This window comes from Camelus ferus, chromosome 8 (assembly GCF_009834535.1).
Source record: "Camelus ferus isolate YT-003-E chromosome 8, BCGSAC_Cfer_1.0, whole genome shotgun sequence".
NCBI classification, from domain to species: Eukaryota; Metazoa; Chordata; class Mammalia; order Artiodactyla; family Camelidae; genus Camelus; species Camelus ferus.
Window position 1 is genome coordinate 16161843 of NC_045703.1, and position 20141 is coordinate 16181983.

The 20141-nt window shown below is 36.6% G+C and overlaps 1 protein-coding gene and 1 long non-coding RNA gene across 7 annotated transcripts in view; one reads left to right on the forward strand and one right to left on the reverse strand.

Annotated features, from left to right (window-relative positions):
* Positions 1-20141, forward strand: part of MYO6 (myosin VI) — a 127298-nt gene that overhangs the window by 94812 nt on the left and 12345 nt on the right. For 4 of the 6 annotated variants that reach the window (XM_032484490.1, XM_032484489.1, XM_032484492.1 and 1 more), the window contains 12 exons: positions 48-86; positions 1928-2021; positions 6525-6655; positions 6743-6820; positions 8598-8727; positions 10645-10735; positions 11563-11713; positions 13187-13395; positions 14025-14103; positions 14988-15148; positions 17247-17273; positions 17688-17717. In XM_032484490.1, the coding sequence (XP_032340381.1) occupies positions 48-86; positions 1928-2021; positions 6525-6655; positions 6743-6820; positions 8598-8727; positions 10645-10735; positions 11563-11713; positions 13187-13395; positions 14025-14103; positions 14988-15148; positions 17247-17273; positions 17688-17717 (1220 nt within the window). The remainder of the gene's footprint in view (positions 1-47; positions 87-1927; positions 2022-6524; positions 6656-6742; positions 6821-8597; positions 8728-10644; positions 10736-11562; positions 11714-13186; positions 13396-14024; positions 14104-14987; positions 15149-17246; positions 17274-17687; positions 17718-20141) is intronic. The other 2 variants (XM_032484494.1, XM_032484495.1) reach the window with 1 other exon arrangement.
* Positions 893-4745, reverse strand: LOC116665274. Its single transcript, XR_004321809.1, has 3 exons — positions 4671-4745; positions 3555-3560; positions 893-903 (listed from the first exon to the last, which is right to left on the reverse strand). It is a non-coding gene; the product is annotated as an uncharacterized LOC116665274 (long non-coding RNA).

The window sequence follows — 20141 nt, forward strand, 5'->3', positions numbered from 1 at the left end:
GTTCTTTTACTTTTTGAAATGGTAAAGTGATTTCCTTTCTTCCGCAGACACAGTTAAATTTGCTTCTGGATAAACTTCGAAGTACTGTGAGTACACACACACAAAAAACCAAGGGTTTTAATTCAATTTAATTTTTTAATACTTAATTTTTATTGAAGTGTAATCGATTTACAATGTTAGTTTCAAGATGTACAGCAAAGCAATTCAGTTGTATGTATGTATTTTCAGATTCTTTTCCATTACAGCTCATTGCAAGAAATTGAATATAGTTCCCTGTGCTATACAGTGGGTCCTTGTTTATCTATTTTATTTATAGTAATAAAAACCGGGTTTTTAAATGGTCCTCTTTAACTATTATTAGTAATAAGCACAGTAAACCTGGAATAATTAGAAATTTATTTAAAACCAAATACCCTCATTAAGAAAATCAGTTTTTAAAATGGTTGTCATTTTGGTTAGTTTTGTTCTGAAGAAAGGTCAAATATATATGTGAAGTCAAATTATTTTATGAATATAGGGAGTTCTCTGTTATTAAATTAAGATTATCCTCTAGCTTCAGGAAAGTGGAAATCATTAGTTATTATAGAAAAGGGAAATGTATTTTTTTAGAATTAAAGATAATGCATATAATTCATTTTCATTTTACTACTCTGGTGGTAACACTCTCTACCGTGACAGTTTTGGTATGGAAAAGATGGATATAATATTTTTATGCCCTGTTTTAGAGGCAGTATTTCCTAGGAGTATTTTTTATTTTTAACTAGACATTTAAGTTCAGTCTGTTTTTTAAAGAAAAATTCACCATAGAAAGAAATTTGACATGTGGATTATATAAATGAAGCATGATTTCAAGAGAAGACTTGTTTTTTAAACAAATCCACAGAACTTAACTGAGTGCTCTTCCTTTTCAAGTCATTTTGAAAAGCCAGGTATTTATCCTGTCTTTTCTATTATTGCTTAACTTATTGTTAGACTTGGTTTTGAAACCATTAAAAGATACTTTTAAACATCCTCATTGCTTGCAAATATTTCTCTCTGAAGGACCACACATCTTTAAAAACCAAGTCTGATGAGGTATTTTATTTTCATCACTCAAATATAATGCTGCTATTAAATGATAAGATTACATTTGTGATTTTTAAAAAGGAGGCATTTCTAAAAAAAAGTATTCTAAAAATGTTTGCAGTGAGCATCATTGTTGAAATAACCATCCAGTTTCGCAAGGTGACAACTTGAAAGAGAAATTGTTATCTAGATGTCTAGTATGTTAGCTTTAGCGCCCAGCTGTTTCACTGTGTACATACCAGTGTTCGCTCTGCCTCGTTCAACATAATCTGGTAACTAATTCCAAATGAATGCCTCTAGGCTTTTTAAAATACATATTGTTTAACAAATAAAAATTTTAAACAAGAGCAGTGGTGTAGCTTAAGGGCCTACTGTATATTTTTGAAATAGAATGATAAGAAAGATTGATTTTTTTTTTGTTTTCTTTATTCTTCAGCCTAAATTTTCAGGGACAACTTCATTTATTCCTTTTGTCATAGGGCAGTTTTCTTATCACAGAAACATAGTATATAAATATATTTAAATGTAGAATAAAATCATGTGTAAGTCAGCCTCAAACTGTATTGTTTAAATACGTTAAAGTATTTATTTATGTAAAGACTTATTTTTATCGTCACACAGTTTTCTCGGCACTCAGATCTGAAATGTCATGTTCCTCTAGTATTATGAGTATATAATACAGAAATTCATTCTAAGCTTTAAATTACTAAAGTACACTAATTAAGTTTAGGTTCCTCAGTGATTATTTTAAAAAAGGTTCGTAAGTTAATGATAATATCCTCTGAAAGTTGCTGGTGTTCTTGGAAGTAGAAGAAGAAGAATGCAGTATGTATCATTTTAAAAAGTCTCTTTATTCTGCTAGGGAGCCAGCTTTATTCGTTGCATCAAACCTAATTTAAAGATGACAAGCCACGACTTCGAAGGTGCTCAAATTTTGTCTCAACTTCAATGTTCAGGTATTTCTATATTTTTATAATCTCTATCAGTGTGTGTCAGGAGTCTTAGTTCAAATACAGTTTAATGTGTCCAGTGTTTTCTAATAAATCACGACTGTCTTGATTATTTTAAACTGCAGTAAGATTTTTGTCTTCTATTGCCTTTAATTGTAAGAAAAGCATGACAAAGAAAATTATTTGAGCAAAATTGAGGTAGAGATTTATTTTGATATAAGACTGCTTTCCATCACTGAAGTAAAATTTCTAGAAACCCTGCAACTGCAAGCCGTGTCTCCCTCTGTGGACTGCTTCCGTGGCCTCGTCAGGCCAGCAGTGGCTCGTTGCCCAGGCCGCTGGGTCAGGCGGGGCTTTGACGTCCTTGCTTCTGCTCCACCACTTGTCAAAAAGCAGAAGTGACGCAGCACCCTGGGCTTCTGTGGAACGTTCACGCAGGTGGTTGACCTGTCGCTTCCTGCTCCTCGCCTGGACACGTTCAGAAGTCATGGGCGCTAGGCTCACTGTCTTCCTTTACTCCACGCCCTCCCTCCATCCCTGCCCACACCACCCCGCTTTTCCCAAGGCATCAGGCCTCTCCTTTCTTTTCTTTTTTTTTTTGGTTATTTGAGTTTTCTTTTCTTTTTAAAAAAATTTTTTTTTAAATTGAAGTACAGTCAGTGACAATGTGTCAGTCTCCAGTGTGCAGCGCAATGTCCCAGTCTTGCATGTACACCCATAAAGGAGAGGAAAGAGCAGAGGGGATCGAAAAGGTATTTGAAGTTTTCATGACTGAAAACTTCCCAAACCTAAAGAAGGAGTCAGATATCCAAGTACAGGAAGCACAGAGGGTCCCAAACAAGAAGAACCCAAATAGGCCTACACCAAGACACATAATCAAGATGGCCAAGGTTAAAGAGAAAGAAATGACCCTTTCCTGTTGATTCAGGCTTGGACACATCCTGAAACTCTCTTGCCTCCCTGACTCCTTATCTTCCTCCTCTCAGAGGCAGAAAGCGAAGGCCAGTTTAGCTTCAGGGTACCTTATTTAAATGGGCTCCTTCCTGATTTTTTATTCTTTAGTAAATTCATACTTTTCCTTTAAAGAGCCCTCCGCCCATTATGTAAGCTTCCGGCTCTCCCAGTCTGGCTCTGCCCTTGACCCCTCTCACAAAACCCCAGCCGCTGATGAACCTTATTTTGTCCTTTCTCCTCATCTGCACAGAGAAGGTAGGCAGGGCAGATTGACACCATTATAAATTCATGATCACTGACCTGCAGAGGGCTCTCATAGTCACCCTGCCAAGTGTCCCCGGCCGGTGTGTTCTGTTTCTCCACGAAGATCAGTCCGACCCTCCCTGCTCTTCTCAGATCTCTGAGCCTCTGCCAACAGACAGCCTCAGGCCTGCCTGTCTGCTACCAAACACTTCTGCCTCCCTACATAACTTCCCTCCTGATAGAAAGCAGGAAGGGCCTCTCTTCCTCGTTGAGACTGCATCCATCCCTTCCTAGCTTCCTTCTCACAAGTCTTCAGTAGTGATTGTCCGTATTGGACCAGACAGATCTCTACCACTTAAATGTGCTAAAACCTCATCTCCAGTCCCTCTCGCCCACATTCCTTTCCAGCTGCCTCCTTATCTCTGGCCTCACTGTTCTCCAGTTTTTCCTTTTCTGTCCAAGAATATTCTATTCTTGCATTCTCAGTTTCCTGCCTTCCACTCGCTCTCTAACCCTAGAGAATTCTGCTTCCACCTTCATCAGTCCAACAGAATAATTCTTGCTGAGGTTACCAGTGATTTCTTTGATCCTGGATCCCGTATTTTCTTAGCAGTCCTTACGTCAGTGGGCTTCCCAGCGGCACTCAGCTCTGACCCATCCCTTTAACATAGCCTTTCCTTGGCTGTTGAAACAGCATAATGTCGCTGCTTTCGTTTTGAATTCTCTGGCCATTACTGCCTCCTCTGCAGGATCGTCGTCTTCCACATGGGTGTTATTTGTTGGTTTTTCAGGCTTTGGGTCTGGCCTGTTTTCCTTCTCACTCTGTATCAGTGCTGTTCAGTGTAACTTTCCGTGGTGATGGAAATATTCTAGATCTGTGTTGTCCAGTGTGGTAGGCACTGGATGCTTGTGGCTGGTGAGCACTTGAAATGTGGCTAGTATGACTTAGGCACTGCATTTTTCATTTTACTTAATTTTCATTTAAAAAAATTTAAATAATAACAGTTGCACGAGGCTAGTGCAGCCACAGAACTTGTGGCTCGTGACTGCCCTGTTGGACGGCCTAGCTGTGTATTCCCGATCTAGGTCTCCCCAAGTCCCTTTGATGTGACCTCCTAAACAGTGTTTTTTATGCTCCCAGATATATTGAGCTATGATTGACCTACAGCATTGTGTAAGTTCACCTTGTGCGATGTGTTGATTTGATACTTACCTATTGCAGAATGGTTTCCACCGTAGCATTAGCTAGCACTCCCATCAGGTCACATAATTACCATTGCTTGTTTGTGCAGAGAATATTTAAGACCTGCTCTCTTAGCAAACAGTGAGTCTCAGGACCCTTCATTCAGGCTGTCACCATCTTTCACCTGGCTTTTGGCTGGAGTTTCCTAACTGCTGTCCTCGCATCTGCTCAGTCTGTTCTTCACATGCATCCAGAATTGCTGCTTGACAAGCCACGTCTGATTGTGTCTCTTCACAGTGAACTTCTGTGAGACAGTTCCTATCTCGTCTGCAGCTACAGGGCAAGCCAAGGGACTCAGGGGTGGGGATGCACACATGTGTAAGGGTCCTTGTGTATTTGATATAGATGGGAAAAATTGTGACAGTGCCAACCAAACCTTACTTTTATTTCTCCAAGCAGAGCCAAAAACTAAATCTAGTTCTGGAGATTTCTTTGCATAGGAAAGTTTGCCTTTAAGTATTCCATTAAATTATATTAAATTTTATTTAATTATAATATATATAGTATGTGATATTATATTACATTATATATTATACATCATAGTGTATATATAAATTATATGTAATATATATTTATTATATTATATTTAAATTATAATAGTTATATGTGTTCACTGTAACAATAATGAAAAGATACAGAATAATGTAAATTTTAAAAAGTCTCATGGCTCAGGGGTAACACTTAACTCTTACACTTGTTAAAGCTCTGCCTATTATTTTTAATTAATAAATCATATTCTATCATATGGTTATTACATAATTTAATGAAGTGATATGTAAGTTATAATTTCTGTGTTTTCTTTCTGTTACCAGCAATGACCCAATGGACATACACACCTTCTCTGTGCATGTTTTTGCCCACGTGTGTGACAATTTTTAGGAGAGATTCATAGAAGTAGGAAGTACTTAGTCAAAGGGATGGATATTTAATATTATTAATATTTAATATGAATTTATTAATATGAATAAATATTCCAGATTGCCGTCTAAAATTGTTGCACTAGTCATTAACTCTCCCACTAAGAGGGTATGTGTGTGTGTTTTCTACACTGTCATCGTCCCTCACACTGCCGGGGTTTTACGTTTTTGCTGGTCACATAGGTTAAAATTCAGTCTGACTGCCTAGGAAGACTGTCTTGCCAATGAGATTATTTTATAATAAAAATCCACTCTTTTTTTATATTTTATAGTTTCACTTTGCTAATTTAAATTTTTGACCAGAAGAAATTTATTTTGGTGTAGGGAGTGAGGTAAGGATCCAATGTTATTTTTGTTTTCTAAGGGGTAGCCAGTTGGCCTATAACACTTTAGTGAATAATCTTATTTTCATCCTTGATTTTCGTAGTCCTTTAGATGGAAATCCAGATCTTTCTATGAACAAAAGTCGTGGCATTATTTATAGTTGAGCCTCTCCCTGGCTGTTTCATGCTTTTCCTGACATGAAGCGCTCACACTGACTCAAGGCTCAGATTAACCATTTATTAGAGTTACACACAATATACATAGTCCTCTGATACACTCTTTACCCCAGTAGACTAGTTCCTTTGAGAGATGAGTGAAAGGGGATCTTTGTAGGAAACTAGTGCGTTCCCCTTTCTCTTCCATTTGCTTTGTTTAAGCGCTGGTGAGAGCTGGGGAGTAGGTCTGACTTCTTGGAGAGTCTGTCAGGAGTCTTGCTCCAGCAGTAACCTCAGGATTTAGAAAGTAGCCTGACGCAGCCCTCTGCCTTATATGCTGTGATTGGGACTCAAGGGTTTGCAGCAAAAAAAAAAAAAAAAAAAAAAAGATACAAATTAGATTTGAGCTTTCTAGAGACCAGTCAATAGTTTGTCTCTAGAAAATAGTCAGGCTTGTTTCAGGTGACATTTGGCTACGTAGTAGTAGGTGGTGGGTCAGTTGGGACATACTGAGTATAAATGTGTTGTTTCCTATGTAATATTTCACTGTTGATAATTTCTGTGAATTATCACATTTCTAAACATTAATTTGTAAAGTCGTTTGACTGTTTGCAGGTGATTTTTGGAGTTGTGCACAGTGGTTGGCAATAATTGTGTTTGTTGATGAATCTAGGTATGGTGTCTGTTCTGGACTTGATGCAGGGTGGTTTCCCATCTCGAGCTTCATTTCACGAACTCTACAACATGTATAAAAAGTATATGCCAGATAAACTCGCAAGATTAGACCCAAGACTCTTTTGTAAGGTACAGATACCACCTATGTTGAAATTTCTTAGCTATAAACTGTCATTCTTATTAATTACTAATTGGCATTCAACTTTTACTTTTCAGGCTCTTTTTAAAGCTTTGGGCTTAAATGAAGTTGACTACAAGTTTGGATTAACAAAAGTATTTTTTAGACCTGGCAAGGTAAATACATTTTTGTTTTAAACTTTAACATGATGAATATGAATAGCTGGAGTCAGTGAATATTTTTAAGGGTTTAATGATTTGTATTATTCTTGAATTAGATTATCACTAACAGCATGCATGTATATGTGTGTGCGTGCACACATAATTTTCCCACTCGAGACGTTTATGATGTGTAACACTCTATATAGTTTTTTTAAGCTTTGGAAGTATTGAAATCAGAGCATTGTTTAATTGAATTTTTTACTTAAATAAGGGCTCCAGAAAATATTTGTTTTAGACAAGTTGAAATCTTTTCTAGAACATATTAATTCAATCTTCAGTAATTAAAAATTTCACAGTGCTTTTGAGTCTTCATTGTGAAAGCAAGACTTACTGGAACATGATGGGTGTGTCATGTGTAGAAGATTGGACTGGAGTCTGTGCTGACTTCTATCAAATCTTAGAAGGAACGACTGTATAAATGCTTTTGTCTGTAACATAATTTTCTTAGGCTACCCATTGTTTTAGTATTTATAGGTTCTCATACTAGGATATAGAACTGACTGAATATTTCATAACTAAATATATATAGTACAGAAATATTAAATGCTGTTCACAATCTGTTCATAATAATTTTACGTCTTTACTGTCCTCATAATTTTAAACACAGCTGTTATATATAATAGCCAACTATACTTGTTTGACTTAGCAAAATCATTAAAAAATATCTCCAGTGCCTTGAAGGCTTAATTAATCATAATAAATAAATCTGATTTTACATTTTGGGCATGAGATAAAGTCTGTGTAATACATTACCAACATATGTACTTCCCTGTGAATATTTTTTACTGCAGAGAACCTATACCATCTCTTATAAAAGAAAAAATTAAGAGAAAATGAATAGATAAATATTCATAGTTGGCTTAGCTGTAATCATACTTATCATAAACTCAACATTTCTCATTTCAGGGCTCTAGTCCTTATTTTAGAATTACAAGTATGTTAAGAGAGAGGCACTTGGTCTTATTTGCCTCCAGAAAAAAATTACTCAGTCAGAAGGATATGGAAAAATTACTCAATCAGAAGGAAATTGCAAGGCAGATTTTCAAAAATCTTTACTCTCCTTACATTACCTTTAATTTACAACAGGCAGTTATTTTGATAGGTGTGTGACATCCTCAGTATACTATAGTGGGACATTTGGTAAAGGATAGAAATCAGTACGCAATTTGATGGTAAATTGTGGAAATAATGCATTTTATTATTGAACAACCTGCTAGCTGTTTTATTTGTGTTGCATGTCTCAGTAGGAATTTCTTACCTCTGACCAAAACAGGGATGGGGGTTGGGAGAGACACAGTAGTTTTGGTGGTACCTGATTTTACAGAGCTGACCTTCTTGTCAGGAGCTGTATACACATGTTTGAGAATATGGATGAGCCAGTGCAGAGATATATTAGCCCTTTTTTTCATTCTTTTCTCCATAAAACCTTTTTGCCAACCATCTGTAATTGTCATTTAAATGTTTTTTTCTCTACTTCTTTATCGTACCTACTAAGTAGCAATGAGTAACCCTCCCTAACCAAAAAAGGTCCTGAAGAAAGGAAGAAAAAAACAGCCAAGTACAGCCGAGGGTGTTTGGGTCTGCAATGCACCCCCTGAGACGTGTCTGTATTGGGCTTGTAACCATTTCCAGAAAGTTCTGTCTGGGGTTTGAGTTCTAGTATTTTGTATCTCTCTGTGTGTTTAAACACATCTGTCTTCTGATGCTGATAGTCACTTACATTATTCCCTAGTTTGCAGAATTTGATCAGATTATGAAGTCGGACCCTGACCACTTAGCGGAGCTGGTGAAGAGAGTCAATCACTGGCTGATCTGCAGTCGTTGGAAGAAAGTTCAGTGGTGCTCGCTCTCAGTCATCAAATGTAGGTATTTTCTCCCACACCAGGACCTGGCATTATTTTGGGAGGGAATTGGTTTGTGGAACGTTATAAATATGTCTCAGTGCTCAGTGCTGAACAGAAGGGACTGGGTCACTTATTCAGTGCTGTGCCCCGGACTCCTGTCGTTAACACCTCACGTGTAGTGTGCGATAAATCAGAACTTACAGACTTTCTTTTCAAATTTTTTTGAGTATATGATACTTATCTTCTTTAATTGCATGTATTATAGGAGAATTAATTTTATCCTTTCCTAAAGAATAAACCCAGGATTACTGTCTTGATTCTCTCCCTCCACCCCCCCAGCCCCCTCCCACATACTGTACCCCAGTCTCTCAGACTTAAGCCAGAACTTTTCTTTCCACCTGCCTGACATCACAAGTACGCATGATAAAATTTCAGGGTTGTCCTTGTCTCTTCTTTCTTGTCCCTGAAATCTTGCCAGTCAACAAATTCTATTGATTCTCCCTCAAAACACCGTCTGTTCTCTGCTCTTTCTTGCCACTGCCTGAGTGCAGCCCCTCTTCCCTGCCTGCACAGTAAGTTCACTGGCTCCCAAACTGGTTTTCCTGGCTTTCCAGACTTATCTTCCCAGAGTCTCTGACTGAAAGTCTTTAATTAAGGCTCTCCTTTAATAGAGGGCGAAATCTAAAGTGTTAGATAAGTAGTTGTTACAGTATTCTCTGACTCAAAACAAAGGTGAAGGGCAGAATATCCGTGGGTTACCTGAGAGTCTACGGCAAACCTTTAGTTGTGGGGAGCTGTTGTTAGCAACTTGGTTGAACTTATCATTGCCCCTTTCCCCATACGCACCAGAGTGTCTGAAACAGTGCTAGGCATGTGAAAATTGTTTCTTAATTAATAAAAAAAAATCCCTTTGACCTAATGAAAAGGAATCACGCGAGCAAAGATTATTACTGAGGTCTTTCATTAGTCAACTGAAATATAGATAGAAAGAAAAGTATAATTTAAAAAACAGATAGCAGAAGGTCTTTTCTCATCATTTTCCAGGTAAAATATGAACATACTTGTCATTATAGTTAAATGCCTTCAGCTTTAAACATTGCATTCTGATGGAAGACACATTATATTAAAATTATCTCTACCATTTGTGGACTGAGTTGTGCGGTGATCAAGTCAATAACCAGACAGTATCTTTGCAGGATATTAATGGGGAACCTCTGAAAAAAATATTTTAAGGTCAGATCAGTCTAGGACATTGTGGGTAACTGAAGTTAAACAGATGCTTTTATTGTAGGATTCTCAGAGGGCATCACTCAGTATGTTCATTGTCAATCTCCAAAAGGAGGTATAACGTACAGCTTTTCCTAAGTTCATTTGACACATGAATCCTTTTTTCAAGATATGCCTGTTAACATTTCATAGACCAATATTGCCTAGGACAGTTTGGGGAGCAATAGTGTAGCATAATAAGGAAATAATACATTTAAAATGTACACCTAGCCGTATACATGAGGTCCTTTTTGTTTTAAGAAGTATAAGGAAGAGGAGAGGGTATTGCTCATTGGTAGAGCACATGCTTAACATGCACGAGGTCCTGGGTTCAATCCCCAGTACCTCTTCTTAAAAATAAATAAATAAACCTAATTACCTTCCCCTCCACAAAAGAAACAGAAGACCTTAAGAAAGGAAAAAATATAAGAAAAACCAAAAACAAACAAAAATTAAAAAAAAAGAAATATATAATGAGTTTAGAAAAAGATATATAAGGAATTAAAGAAATGATAAACTTGATGATTTTGATGCCTGGTATAATACATTCATCAAGATTTTACATTTCTTGAGAATTGCTTTGTGGAAATGAGTGGTTTTTTAAAATGCTGTATGTCTGATTTAAACGAAATAATTTTCTGTCATTGTATTTTCTACTCTTTCACATAGTGAAAAACAAAATAAAATACCGAGCTGAAGCCTGCATTAAAATGCAAAAAACTATTCGAATGTGGCTTTGCAAAAGGAGACACAAACCTCGGTAAGATGAACAGTGCCTAAAGAGTCCCGTAGGACTGTTTACCCTAACGTAATTGGCTGTGAAGTCATCGTGAAGAGCAGTTAGGGTACTAGGTTATCTTTTTCTCGTGCTCTTTGTAAAAAGATGTATTAGCCTTTGTTTATGTTCTTTATTTGATATTAATTAATGCTTCATTAATTCATTACTTGCCTCATTCTATAAATGGACTTGAAGTAGCTTACAAAAATGAAGTGGTTTACAAAAATGTTAACACTATAGAAGGTTGAAATAAATGGTTGAAATAAAAGGTTGGAATAAATGTTTCAAAGAAGCTGTTTTATTCTGATTATTTTAGTGACTTGAGCCTATCGATAACTGTCAAATTGACATTGTTTTTAAAAACATCTCATTAATATTTTGACCCTAATTTTCAAGATTATTTGTAGGAATTATACTGTAGCCCTGTAAATTTAGTCCATTTCTTGTTTGAGTCTTTTATGATTAGTTTAGACTTTTTAAACTTGGAGATCTGAATAACTGTTAATCCTTAACACTGCTTGAAAGAGATTACTCTTTTATGTTCTTCTATAATTTGATTTCTCAAAATTTTCAGTGTAAATATAAAAGGCTTAACGCTTAATGACAGATACTAATGTCATTCACATCTGTATTTGATTTCTCTTTTACCCTCAAGAGGAGATCTTTAAAAAAAAAAAAGAATATCAAATAATGTGGAAACAGAAGTGAAATAAGGATATATAGCAATATTTAGCATTTTACTACAGTGAAAAATCTACCTGTAGCATTATATGGTGAAACTAAACTCTAATGAAGCATTATCTTTACAGCATTGATGGCCTGGTTAAGGTGGGCACATTGAAGAAACGACTTGATAAATTTAATGAAGTAGTAAGTGCATTGAAAGATGGAAAACCAGAGATGAATAAACAGGTCAAGGACCTTGAAATTTCTATTGATGCCTTAATGGCCAAAATTAAGGTATGTAATTTAAACCCAAATGACTTTGACTTTTAAAAAATAATTTAGTATCTTTTGTTACTGGTATTCAAATTGTATAGAAAGTTGTCCTTTTTTTTTTTAAAGATACAAAATGTTACAGATGTTGAGTCTCAATGATGGAAGTGATGCTCATTATATTATTTACTCTATATTTGAAAATTTTCATAGCAAACAAAATAAAAAGACAGTTTTTATGCAGTTTCATCTGTTGTTAGGGAAGGTTCCCCCAAATACTATACTCTGTTGGTAAGCTTTTGCAAATCACTACTGGGAGAGATTAGTGCGGATTATTTTATTTTGTTTCCTGTTTTTCTACTTTCAGAAACTAATTTTTAAATTCTAAAAGTAATGTAATATTATTGAAAATTTGGAAAAAATCTCCCCAAAACTCATAACCCTCTACAGTAACGCATTCAACTATCATACTGTTGCGTATTCCCCTCCATCGTATTTCATATGCATGTACTTCTGCTAGTTACTATCGTAATGTAGATTTCGTTTTGTATCCCTATCATTGTGTTATTGCCTCGTCCCTGTTATTACATTATCTTCATGTAGGCTATATCATAACTTACTTAACTTATGAAATAATAATTAGTTTTTCCCCATATTTTGTAGGAAAAAAGAGGGCCTCTTTTTTTGATTTTGATACTCATTTGATTACCAGTGAAATTGAAAGTTTTTTTCCTATATGCTTGTTTGTTAATTATATTCCATCTGTCTAGTCATATCTTTTTCTGTTATATTTTAAGGTCTTAATGTTTTTCTCATCTACTTCCATAATTCAGTGCAATTATGTGGGACATAATACCTTAAAGTGAGCCTTTTATGATATTTTCTGCAGATATTTTATGTAGACAGTGATCAATCTTGGAGGTAGAATGGAGAAAGAAGTCCAGAGAAAAATAAAAATGTTTTGGATAACCTTAGCTGATTTTATATATCTGTCAGGAGCCATGCCTGTTTATGTGGTATTAATCAATTAAAATCAACCTAGACACATTTAGGAAAATCATCCAACAATTTTGGATGTATTTGATATTCTGAAGTATTATTAAAGAGTAGTAAACTCTGGTAAAATTAGCTAATCATTCCTTTAAAAAATTTTTAACTATAGTATGTTACTTTGCCTACAGTATATCCTTAGATATTTGATTACTTGATTGGTAGGAAATAGACTCAGATATTTGTGCACAGAGAGAATGTTAAATTTTTTTTGAATATTATTTAATGTTCCAACAGTATCACAAAGATAGTGGGCTTATTGCTTACCAACGTTTCCAGTCTTCGCTGTATATGTGTATTTTTAGAAAATGTGGTAAAAGCACATACCATGAAATTTCCCATCTTCACCATTTTTAAATGTACAGTTCGGCAGTTGTCAGTATATTCACATTGTTGTGCAACAGAAGAGAGAACTTTTTAAGTGCTTGTCTATTTTGTTTCTCTAAGTCCACTGTGATGACAAGGGAACAGATACAGAAGGAATACGATGCACTAGTTAAAAGCGCCGAGGTGCTCCTCAGTGCACTGCAGAAAAAGAAGCAGCAGGAAGAGGAAGCAGAAAGGCTGAGGCGCATTCAAGAAGAAATGGAAAAAGAAAGAAAGCGACGTGAAGATGATGAACGTCGTCGAAGGAAGGAGGAGGAGGAGAGGCGCATGTAAGGCCTTTACGTTGTTGTTTTGAATTAGAAGCTCACAGGAGAGTGAGTTCCTCGTGTTGATGGTGGTCAGTGAATAGTCTTATTGTCAAAAGTCATATTCTTTTTAAATGCCAATTTTAGAATTAGTTTGAAAATGGAGAAAGTAAGCTCGTTTTACAATAATGACATAAAATGATTTGAACCATAACCTGAATTTTGGTTACACTCTTACACCTGAGGACGACTTCTTTTCAAAACTGTGACTTCATATTATTTTATAAGCTAGCACTGATAGCATTTTGGAAGATGGCCATACTGGAGTAGACGAAGAATATAAGAGTTGTCTAATTGGAGAAGGAGTAGAGGGAAGCAGTGTAATCAGGACCTTATAAATAGGCTTTGTAACTGAGTTAATCTAGAGATAGTAAAGGTTCTAGAATGTAACTGAGTTTGTTTTGTTTCAGAAGAATTGCTGTTGGTAGAGTTAGATTTTATTTTATTTTTCAAAATAAGTTGATACTGTATATGGCCAGGAGGTTAATTTGACTTCCCGTTCTGTCACCTTTGTTTATTGATCATCAAATTGCCTTCTGAAGGACTCCTTATTTTCTGTTAAATCTTTGAGGAGTTTTCTGTTTCTTTGTTAGGAAACTTGAGATGGAAGCAAAGAGAAAACAAGAAGAAGAAGAGAGAAAGAAAAGGGAAGACGATGAAAAACGTATTCAGGTCTGTACTTATTAGGCAGTTGGACTGAATTTCTATCAAAATAGAATCTACAAAATTATAAAACAAAAGAAGTGAAAGCAAGATCTTGATTTGCTAGGTAAGTTGTCATTGATTTATCCCAGAGACGAAAGGTGGTTTCTGAAGTGGTTATGGGGAAGGGCCTTTGGAGCTAGGGAAGTGAGTTCAAATCCAGCCTCTGTCACTGACAGAAGTTGTGACATTGCACGAGTCACAGTGAGTGACCGTGGGCCACAGTTTTCTCTCTCTGGAATGGAGATAAATAATAGTGGTGAGCATTAAATGAGTTAACACATGTTACAGCATTTAGAACAGTGCCTAGTTCAGTAAGTATGGTTTGTTGTTATTATTCCTAGGAGAAAGATCAACATTCAGTAAAAACATAACTATAATGTTTTAAAATGTTATTTCATAACTTTGTAGATACTGATATTTATAATTTAGGATTAAGAGAGTCTCTCTACCTCCATTTCTTAAAAAGTCCTTATCTGGGAATAATTGATCATGTAATTGAGTGCCTGCTTTGGCTTTCTAATTTATCATGAGCACAACCAACACTTTAGATTACTAACATCTGCTTTAGGTGTTGGTGTTAATGTGGTACCTAAGATACTCATGTGGTATCCGGGATAAGTCACTATATAGTTAATAGAATGGTGAAACTCATGGCATGGATTTGGGAACGAGGAAGCATTATTCATAATATAAAAGAGAATAGAGGCTCCTGAAACGGTTTCTGGTTAAACAGTATGTATTTCTTAGTTTAAAAAAGAGAAAACTTGAGTGGAACAATTCCAGGTAGTGACGGGAATGATCTGGCCAACAAGTGGAGAGGCCCTGGTGCCATGGCCTTCTGTCCCCGGCAGGCCGAGGTGGAGGAGCAGCTGGCCCGGCAGCGGGAGGAGGAGTCCCAGCAGCAGGCGGTGCTGGAGCAGGAGCGGCGGGACCGGGAGCTGGCCCTGAGGATCGCGCAGAGCGAGGCCGAGCTCATCAGCGACGAGGCGCAGGCGGACCCGGCGCTGCGCAGGTACCGCCCCGGGTGGGGCCGGTGGGCGGGGCGCTCTCGCCGCGGTACCCCTTTCCCTGTCTCCTTTCAGCGTGAAGGGTGTAGGAGAAAGTCATATTCCTTAGGTCCCGGTGTATTTTCCATTTAAAAATTACTTGTATTCACTTTTACACCCAAGTGAATGAAACAGTCGATTTTTATCAAAGTTTTGAACTATTGAAGATTAAACCGGCTGTTTCAGCTCATGAGTAAGAAAACATCGCTCTGAAATTGTCGAGTATTGTGCGAAGGATAGGCAGGTAATTTCTAAATATCTGCCATTAAATACTGGCATGAAAATCAGTGACTATATTATAATCCTGTTTAATATATTTGAGATTGGGATTTATTATTGTCTTTTTTCTTATTTATTTTTTTGGGGGAGATTTATTATTTTCCTAGTGCAAATTTTTAGAAATATGTCCTACACCCTAACACTTGCGAAATTTTACACACACTCATTTTTCCCCCGGCACCCCCCCCCCCGCATGTTTTAGAATAATTTTCTTTTCCAAGAAGGAAGGTTTATCACATTGAAATGTTGTGGCTCCTTAGGTTTCTGAATTATCTCTAAATACAATGTAGAGGAATACAGATGTTCTTATTATAAGTTGCAGGAAGGTTTTAATATAACAGATTCATTTTTTAAAAATATAGAATGTAGAAACATTAGTTATTTTCATTATTTGTAGATACAAAGCAGAACTAGTTTGTGCGGTTCCTTTATGTAGGATTATATGTTGTAGGTATATCGAGGGGCACACAGATGTATATAACCATGCTTTTCAGAATGTCAGAGCAGTGTTTATGACAAAATTATTAAGATACAGCGACTAGATGTTGCTATTTCCTTGTGAAAGGAAAAAACTTGGTTCTCATTGCAAAGTGGCGATTAGATTTTATTTAGCTGAAAACAAAGATAGGGAAGGAAAAGAGTATGTTAAGTTGCCTTCACGCTTTTTCTGGTGAGTGTACTAGGGAACTCAGCTGAATTGTATGTGGAAGTTACATTTAAATTGAATAGGCCTATGTGTTATAATAATTGTTAAGCTCTTTGGTTTGGGTCCAATATTTGGGCTCTTTGTGAACATTTCACTGTTTGACAAAGATATTAAGATAATTTTGCCCGGCTGTGGCTTCTGGAACTGCAGACTCAGCTCAGCTGCTGTTCTGTTCCTTCCGCCTGTGTTTTGTTGGCGTGGCCGGGAGCCTTTGCGTGTAACTGACCAGTGGGCCAGGCGCGATGAACCAGGCGGCGCCCCCTGCTGTGTGTGAGGGAGTCCTGCCTTGACAGAGCTGACTTCGTTATGCCTGAAGCTCATTAATACGAGACTCACTGATGGAGTCGTCGGTGGTATTTACGGTGGACTCTTGTGCTTGAGCATTTGAAATATTTAGCTAGCTCCAGTGTCATTCCGCATAGTATGTATAAGATCCTGGCTTACATGTGGACTCCATCCCATCACCAGAAAGATGCACTTCTTCCGAGGTGAATGGTCTCAGAGAAATAGGGGGGCCATTTAGGACCTTTACCTTAAGTGACGAGTTACCGATGATTGAAGTTAAGCAGAATTAACTAGGTAATGGGACCACTACCAAGTAGTTAGGAGAGACTGCAAGCAGTTATCACATGAAAGGTAGAAGACATGGATTTTGTTCTCCTGTGGGACGGCTGAGGGATGGTGTCCCCGCCCCGATGCCCCTTCAGGCCCTTTCTGTCAGTCATTTGCCAGGAAGCCTTCCCCGACCGCCTTGTCCTCGTGAACCCCTTCCCCTCTGAACCGCCCGGTAGTTTTATACTCTGTCCCGCAGGCATCAGCACCGCGCTGTGGACGATGTTCTCTACAGGTTTCCCATGTTTGGTAATTTTATCTTACTCCGCGGGCTGCAGCTTAATGTTCTTGAATGTTTATTTTACCTTTGTTAGCACTGAATTCTTTCTAACAAATGTGTAAGAACCTCTCTGAGTAACTCTGTTCTTAATATAAAGCATGAAAATGTTCTTGGGTCCTATGAGACATTAGAAAATATATGTAGTTAGATTCTGCTGCAATAAACAATTTCAAGTTAACTTTTTCAGCTTGGATTCCCATCCAGTAACTTCTAAGTAAGAATTGCTTTCCACATATGTAATGTATTTTAAAATGTGATCTTAATCAATTTTACATATGATCCTTGATGCAAAGTGATGATTTTACATTACCTAAAATTATAACGTAATATCCAGATTCTACTAAAAACAAACAAGCAAACTTTACAATGAATAATTTTCTAACCTAGATGTGATATATTTGCTCTTCAGTTTTCACTCAATGCCTTTCATTTATTCTTTTCAAATCATTTTTAAGAAGATTCAAAAACATTAAAATTCTGAATGTTCTCACACATAGAGTTAAATAAAGGTAATGGAGTTTTTTAAATCAATGAGCAAAGGCATTGAAACAAATTTGGCACAATCCAGATTTTTCACAGTTGAGCATTGGTTATGGCATTGACTAAAATGTATGTATTCTTTTCACAGAATTGGTGGAGCAGGACCCAAAATGACACCGTATGTCATTCCCCTTTTAAACATTTGATTTAATCATATAAGCTTAAAAAAAAGGTTGTGGATACTTTTCAGAAGAAATATTTTCCTCATTGAAGTAAACTTTACATTATTATTATTATTTTTTTTTTTCCCAGGAGGAATGTTTAATTCTCCTGTTTGGTGCTCCATCACAGTAGTTTATCATTTGGTTCTTCCTTTGTGTTTGCTAGCTTTGTTTAAATGTTAACACCCATTTTGTCTTATGTGTTTTTAATTAGCCCACCCTTATGCCTTTATGGAAGTACATGTGGAAATAAAAATAAGAGCAAATGAAATATTTAAAGTATTTGAGTCACAGCAGATAGCTGAGTTTTCAGTAAATATGATAGTTCATTCTACTAATATCTAAACAGCTCATAATCTGCCGTTACGTATGCAGTGCTGATTTTGGTGCTAGTGTTTCTTCTGTTGTCAAGATCTCTCTGCAGAGAGAGAATCTAAGTAGCATTTGGGATATACATATAAAATATATTTTATATGCATAAAACATATTTTTGCCTATATTTTTAAATATATGTGCTATATATGTAAAATTTCAAAATATATATAAAATCTGAATTTTAACAGCTTTTAGAACTCCAGCTGTACCCTTTATAGTGATGGTTCGCAGCTCTGTCAGACCCCAATACCAATAACAAATGTTTTATAAATGATGGAACCTATATTAATAATTCTCGCTAAGCAATGTAAGTAGAAGAGAAATGAGAGGACAGTAATTTATAAGTATTTATTTAATTATATTTATTTTAATACTAATTTTAATATGAAATTGCTTGCTCACAGCTAGAGGATAACATGGTCAGGTACTCAGATGTTTTTACATATACATAAACTCACCACGAATGCAGCAACTACAAATGCAAATTGGTTTAAATGCCAGAAATTATGGACAATCCTTTCTGAAGTTCTGAACAGAGTTAAATACAGTCTCCTCTCCATTCTACAGTAGTGGAGAAGTTCCTATAAAACTTCTGTGCATATCAAAACCATGCAAAAAAAGGGTTGTTTCACATGTAGAACTTTGTTTACATGTAAAACTATACATATATGTACGTTTCACTTCTCTGTGTCTGGCGGATGTGTTGAAGTCACATGGAATGTGGGGCAGTTCTCGCGTAGGACATTTGGCATCTCTGACCCCCTCACCTCATCCAGTGCCAGCCATGTACTCTCAACAGCATCCTTCTTGCCACAGTGCACTAAGATTTTTGTAAATGCCCCTGAGTGGGTGCTGTTGTACCCACTGCTTTATAGTTCCTGTTTGAGTTTGAATTAAATAAGCCTAGCAGTCAGCTGACGTCCAAGGTGAAATTGTGAGCATTTGCACATAGTTTGGGAAAATAAGAAGGGGACCCAGATGCAGGAGCCATTTGTACCCAGTACATACAGTGTAGCTCCCACAGCAGTACCATAGCGTGGGGTGGGCTGTAGACTCGGGAGAGATTGCCATCCAGCGTAGTGTCGGGGCATCTCCACGTGATGACAGACCATGGAGTAAAGAGCTCTGAAAGGCCATGAATTCCCTTGAAATCTGCTGTGGGAAGAGAAATAGAAAGTTGGAAAATTCTTACTAGATTAATTTCTATTAGATTATATTTGCATTTGTTTGTCCTTGATCATCAGTTTTGAAAGATGACTTTTTCTCTGACTTGTGCTTACTTGGATAGAGCCCCGTCAGCACCTGATCTTAGCCAGTGTTCCTCACAAGGAAAGAGACGTCTCTGCTGCTTTGTAATCAGGGTCCCAGCTCCTGGCAGGCATCCAGAAAACTGAGCCCTGAGGCGAACATAGCCATCTTCCTTTCTTTTGATTTATAAGATTTTAAGGTTACCAGAGCCTGATGAATAGAAAGCGTGAGAAAATGATTAATTATGAAGGTAGAGAGGAGAGGACACGAAAATAAAATACTCATGAAGTTGATGAACATGATGAAATGAGCATTCCGTTTCACAGAATTAAGCCAAATTTGAGAAAAGTTACACTCTTCTGGGTAATAAAAGTAAGTTTTTGCCTTTGGGAAATGTTTATCCTTGGAAGGTCAGAACCCTTCTGATCTTTAATTTAACAAGTATTTGATGCATTTGAATTTTTTTAAAGCATGCTTTGATTTAGAATTTTGGAGCTTTGAGCACATCAGACTCTTATTTGAACTCTGACACTGTAAAGTAGATCAGATTGGTTTACCACCATTATGCCTTGTCTAATTAATATTTATACTGAGCAACCCTACCACAAAATTCCTCGTGTAGAATCTGTATCCTGCCAAGTTTCCTGTGTGCATTTAGAACATGCTGATTATATTCTATACGTAAAAATATCACAGAAGTGTAGCTCTCATGAGATTTCATCTAAGAGTTCCTACTGCAAAAATGGAATTCAAATAAC